The 5,586-nt window shown below is 47.2% G+C and overlaps 1 protein-coding gene across 1 annotated transcript in view; it reads left to right on the forward strand.

Moving 5' to 3' along the window:
• LOC109510237 (monocarboxylate transporter 9) overlaps positions 1 to 5,318 on the forward strand; it is a 10,551-nt gene extending 5,233 nt beyond the window's left edge. Inside the window, exons 3-6 of the mRNA XM_019860413.1 lie at positions 49 to 192; positions 1,258 to 1,353; positions 2,680 to 3,549; positions 4,449 to 5,318. Of these exons, the coding sequence (XP_019715972.1) occupies positions 49 to 192; positions 1,258 to 1,353; positions 2,680 to 3,549; positions 4,449 to 4,636 (1,298 nt within the window). The 3' untranslated portion in view covers positions 4,637 to 5,318. The remainder of the gene's footprint in view (positions 1 to 48; positions 193 to 1,257; positions 1,354 to 2,679; positions 3,550 to 4,448) is intronic.
• The last annotated feature ends 268 nt before the right edge of the window (positions 5,319 to 5,586 follow it).

The raw sequence follows: 5,586 nt of genomic DNA on the forward strand, positions 1-5,586 counted from the left end.
AAAATTAAACCGCACCCCCCCCCCCCCCCCCCACGTCTCTCTGCTTAGGTCCCGTGTGCAGCGCCTGCGTGGACAACTTTGGCGCTCGCCCCGTCACCATCTTCAGCGGCGTCATGGTGGCCGGCGGCCTGATGCTCAGTGCCTTCGCTCCCAACGTCCAGTTCCTCATCTTCTCCTACGGCATTGTCGTCGGTAAGCCTTTGATGTCAAGGCGGTCACATGCGTGGCCTAAGCTTCTTCTTCTTCTTCTCCTTTTCAAACGCTCGGACATATTAACGAGTCGATAATCGCTGGAAACAGCTTCGATGATGTAATGCGGGAGCTGAATACAGCTCATGACAGGCACTCTAGAAGCACTTGGTGGACATCACATCGGGGACTGAAAAAAGAACATTTGCGGCTTGATTTTTCGGCTGGGTGGACGACACCATGCATATTTCAGGACGCTCGTTTATTTATAGAAATGCCTCCTCGTGCGCGCATTGCGGCGTTTTTACAGCTCGCCGTTGTGTGGCATATAAGCGCCTCGTGCGTATGGATTTCGCACAGCAATGCCGTATATTGTAAACATGATCGGAAAGTATACCATTTATGTATATTTTGTTGACCTATAATGTGCTGTACCCTCCTTTTTGGTGTGCATAATTTTCTACATAATTCACCCGATTCACATCATTCCAATCACAACGTATTGCCCCAAAAATCTTGTCATGCGGGGTATTAAATTACTCATTCCAAAAATTCTTGAGTTTGGCCCAAATTGTACATTTTCAACCAAAAATTGCACATTCATTTGCAATGGGGCACCCAAAAAAAAAAACACCCAAAAAAAAGCACACCAAAAATTCCCACGCACCAAAAAGTCCCCAAAAATGTGACCGCTATAATCCAAAATTTCTCTTCATTCATGATGACACGCTCAACAAAACCGATTCACATCATTCCTATTCCCAAAATGTTGAGCTCATTCAGTTCAACCTGGGAATGATTGTAAACATACCAAAATTTTGACGCCCCCACAAAAAAAAAAGGACTAATTCCTTCCCAATGACACATTAAAAAACAAAAAACATCAATTTCATTCCAGATCTTTCTAAATCATTCCACATGCTCCCATATTTCTTTTCCTTTCGGTCTTTCAGCCGCCACACGCAATTTCTCCAGAAATGGCTTGTTACAAACACGTCTTGTGTTTTTCGTGCCTAAGAGAAATTCCTCTCACGTCTCTGCCTGCTTTTCTGTCTCGACCTCACACAGGTCTGGGTTGCGGTCTGGTCTACGCAGCCACCTTGACAATCACCTGTCAATATTTTGACAAGAGACGCGGCCTCGCCCTCGGCATCGTCACCACAGGTACTGCTCGCGCCTCCCCCTGCTGCTCTTGAGTTCTGCATGCTTACTGCTTTCATGTCTGTGCCGCTGCTTGCCAACCGTGGGATAACTCTTCAGGTAAACATCTGCGGTGATGGTGAATGCGCCAGAAACAAGTTTGCAGCTTTGGCTGGCAAAGGCCAACTTGTAGTGCGTATTTGTTGAAAGATTTGCAAAACTGCTAATTTGACAATTTCACTCCAGCGTCTGGAAGAAAATGATTGCTGCACTTGGATGAGGGCGATAAGCATTTGTCAGTTATCTCTAAATCCGGCCACAAACAAGCGAAATGTGGACGGCTGCCAAATAGCCAAGAATCGCGCGACGGGTGACGCCACCCGAGCTCCAGTCACTTCCCGCGTAAAGTCCACGTCCACACCCAGCAAACGCAGGACGTTATGGAAGCTGCTGTGCCTTTCACATTTTTCTTTTTCCTATTCGTTCTTCATTATTTTTCGAGGTACTCGAGCTATCGGAACGAGGGGGGATGGTCACAACGGTTTGAGCTTCAGCAGAACTTAATTAAATCGGGTCACTCTCTGTTGTCATGACTTACAATAGTTGAGGATTTTTCATTAGAGTTCATTTTCGTTTCATTTAGACTTTTTTTTTAGAGCAAATTTGGTCAATTTTAGGAATTTTTATTTTTAGAAAATGCTTTGTTTTAGTATTAGTTTTATTTATTTATTTTTTAAAAAATATTTGGAGTATTTGTCAGGTATAGTATTTTTTTTTTTAGTATATGTATTACAGGTGCAAAAAAAAAAAATATATATATATATATATCACTAAATATTGTGTAATAATTTAAACTAAGTTTGTCTTTTCTGTGCAGAAGTACCGCAATAGTGAAATAGATAGATTTAAAATGAACTCTGAAAGCTCATTTTTGATATGAACTGACAAGGACATTTTCGCTGCAATTTTAGTTTTAGTTTTATATGACGGTTTTTATTTCTTTCTTTCTTTATTTTTCTGTGAACAAAAATGTTTTTTCAACCTGAGTTATTTCGTTAGTTCTCATGAACGACAATAACCTTGGCGTGCTTGCGTGGAGTTTGCGAAGGGTTTCCTCCAGCTGCCGCGGCTTCCTCCCACGTTCCAAAAAATGCGCCTGCTCAGTTAATCGTAGACTCTCGAGTTGCCCACCGGTATGAACGCTTGTTTGTTGTCACGTGCCCCGAGATTGCCGAACGAACAGGCCGGGGGCGTACGCCACCACTTGCCCAAACGCCGCCGATGAGAACAAACGCGATCGAATCGCCGTCTCTCGTCCTCAATTTAAGATTGTGGATGCCTCTCGTCCAGGCACCAGCGTCGGAGCCTTCATCTACGCCACGGCTCAGAACGAGCTGATCGTGCTGTACGGCCTGGACGGCTGCCTCCTGATCATCGGCGCGCTGGCGCTCAACCTCATGGCCTGCGCCGGCTTCATGAGGCCCCTCGACATGCCGGGCTACTACCTCAAACGGCGGGCGGCCCTGGAACGCAACACGGAGCGGCAGCTCCTGGAAAAGCCCCGGCCGGACGAGCTGAAGATGGCGCCGGGTTCCGCAACGTCCCCTCAGGAGAAAAGCCTGATGGGGAAGGAGCTCCTCATCGCCATCGACGGCATGGACGCCGGCGAGAAGAAGCGGAGCAGCTTCCTGGCTCGGCTGGGCGTCATGAAAGTCATCAAGAAAAAGAGGCAGGCCTACTCCTCGTACATGAGCTCCATGTACGAGCTGCTGCAAAACCAAGCCATGGTGGCCTTCTGCATCGGCGTCTTCCTGTTCAGCCTGGGAGCGTTCCCTCCGGTGCTCTTAATCGAGGACGTGGCACAGAGCCAGGGGCTCGTCGAAGAAGTCGCCGTCATCCCGCTGGTCTCCATCGGCGCCATCGCCACTTGCGTGGGCAAGCTGGCGCTCGGTATCCTGGTGGACATCAGCTGGATCAACAGCATCTACCTGTACGCCTTCACCATGTTCGCCGGGGGCGTCGCGCTCTTGCTCATCCCCGTCGTTCAAACCTACTTGGGACTGCAGATCCTCTCCGCCGTCCTGGGCTTCTTCTCGGGAAACTGGTCCATCACGTCCTACGTGATCACGAAGACCGTCGGCTTGGACAGGCTCACGCAAGCCCACGGGATCGTCATGTTCTTTGGCGGATTTGGCATCATGCTGGGACCGCCCGTTGTCGGTAAGTCGTAGATATGTTTTTTTAAATCAACATGAAGCCTAAGTAAGAACTGGGTTTCCCTTGGGATCAGGTCTCAGAGCTCCCAAAGAATTAAGACCCGCTTTCGCAGTGACGGGCCTACCTGAAAAAGGAGGCGCTTCCCGCAAAGTTCTTCTCACCACCGAAGAACCGGGCACTTTGCGCAAAGTCCTGGTCCTTTTTGCATTGAACAAAATCGAGCCAGAACGGGTCCAGTTTGCATGTGGCAGAACTCGCTAAGAAACTTGGCCCACAAAAGTAACGGAACGATCAAAAAAACAAGGCCTGCTTTGGGCCAAGTGACAGAAATCCCAAAGAACTCGTCCACTGTGCATGAGACCGAAGCGCCCCCAAAGCGGGTTTGTTTCATGAAACCAGACAGAATTGCCACACAACTGGACCCGCTTCCTGCAAAGTGACGGGACAACCCCTGACCTAAACCCGCTTTGCTTGTGACCAAATTCTAGGTCCATTTTGAGCCGTGACAAAAAAACTGTAAGATAGCAATGCCCAAACTACGGCATGTGGGTCATTTGTGGCCCGTCGTCCATTTTGTAGCGGCCCACGACATCACCAAAAAAACAAAACTAAACAAACAAAAAAAAAAAAACGCAACTGAAAATAACTTTTCGCATGGGCCGCAAAGTTTGTTAAAAAAGGCGAAGGGGGGCAGAGTGAGAAGGGAGGTTGTCAGAAGAATTGAAAAGTGGTGCTTTTATCCTTACATTTTTCCCTGGCCGAAGAACTGCACCCGGCTTGCTCAGAGTGACAAATCTACACGGGAAGTGTGCCTGCTTTTTTCTTTTTTAATGATACAGCATAGATAACTCAGTTGTTCCAGAAATCCTCACCGGCTGTTTGCCCCTTTGATCACTTTTTAGGCTGGTTCTTTGACTGGACGCAGTCTTACGACCTGGCGTTCTACTTCAGCGGCGGCTGCGTGTTGCTGGGAGCGCTGGTTCTCTCCCTGCTCACGCTGCCTTGCCGCAGCAGGAAACCCTCGCCCGACGACAACCGGCCGGACGTCCAGTACACCGGCAACTGCGACAAGGTGGCCTCTGTAGCGTGAAGATGAGCCACCCTCGTGGGGGGGCCCACCCTCCCGCAGCACTCAGCAACCGTTCCGTGTTACGAGCACGGTTTGCCCCTGGCAACCGCTGCCAGGTTTCCACTCGCCAAAAACCTTAGCCTGGGGGCGAAACACTGGCCTTTCCTCCCAAAAACCACGCCTGCATTTCTCAGGTTCATGCCAAACACACATTGCACATCAGCTGAAGGAACAACACCGCCGTAGGTGGCGGTCTCTTATTTTATAGCCTCATTTTACGAGGCGGTCCAAATCGATGATCTCGTCAAACGGCTCTGTGCAAAAAAAAAAAAAAAAAAAAACTTGAAAACGCACAAACAGATCTTCAAGAATTGAGACGACTGAGCTTCTTTCCTACTCTTAAACAGCAACAGGTTTTGTGTTTGTATGTATTGAAATCCACCTCATACGCGACAAAAGCATCGCTGATCGTTAATGCCTGTCAATGCGTACTGCCTGTGCGAACAATGCACACGCCTTGCTTTGTCGGTTTTTTTTTTGTTGTCACTTTTCGAACCTGAATACCACAACATGAGCTACACTTGCACAATCCATTGAGGTCCAATACAAGAGCTCTGCCAAAAAGATAACGCTCAGTATTGATTGACACCGTCAGAGGCATTAATTTAACAATGTTTATTTTTCCTTGTTGTTGACCTTTTTTTTTTTTTTTTAAAACACTAGCCCGGAGTGTGCAAGTGTACCTAATGCATCCTTTTTTCAGGATCACCAAGTAAAATGTCTTCTTTTTTTTTCCATCTCTTTTTGGGATTATTTTGACCAGGCTGGTCCTTCATCATGCATTTCTGTTATGTATGTTAGTATATGCGCAGATTTATGTTTTGTTTTATATACTTTTTGTATTAGCACTAGTTCAAGTCCGATGTACTAGTGACTTATCGATATATATATATATATATATATATATATAT

This window comes from Hippocampus comes, unplaced genomic scaffold (assembly GCF_001891065.2).
Source record: "Hippocampus comes isolate QL1 unplaced genomic scaffold, H_comes_QL1_v1.1 scaffold39, whole genome shotgun sequence".
NCBI lineage: Eukaryota > Metazoa > Chordata > Actinopteri > Syngnathiformes > Syngnathidae > Hippocampus > Hippocampus comes.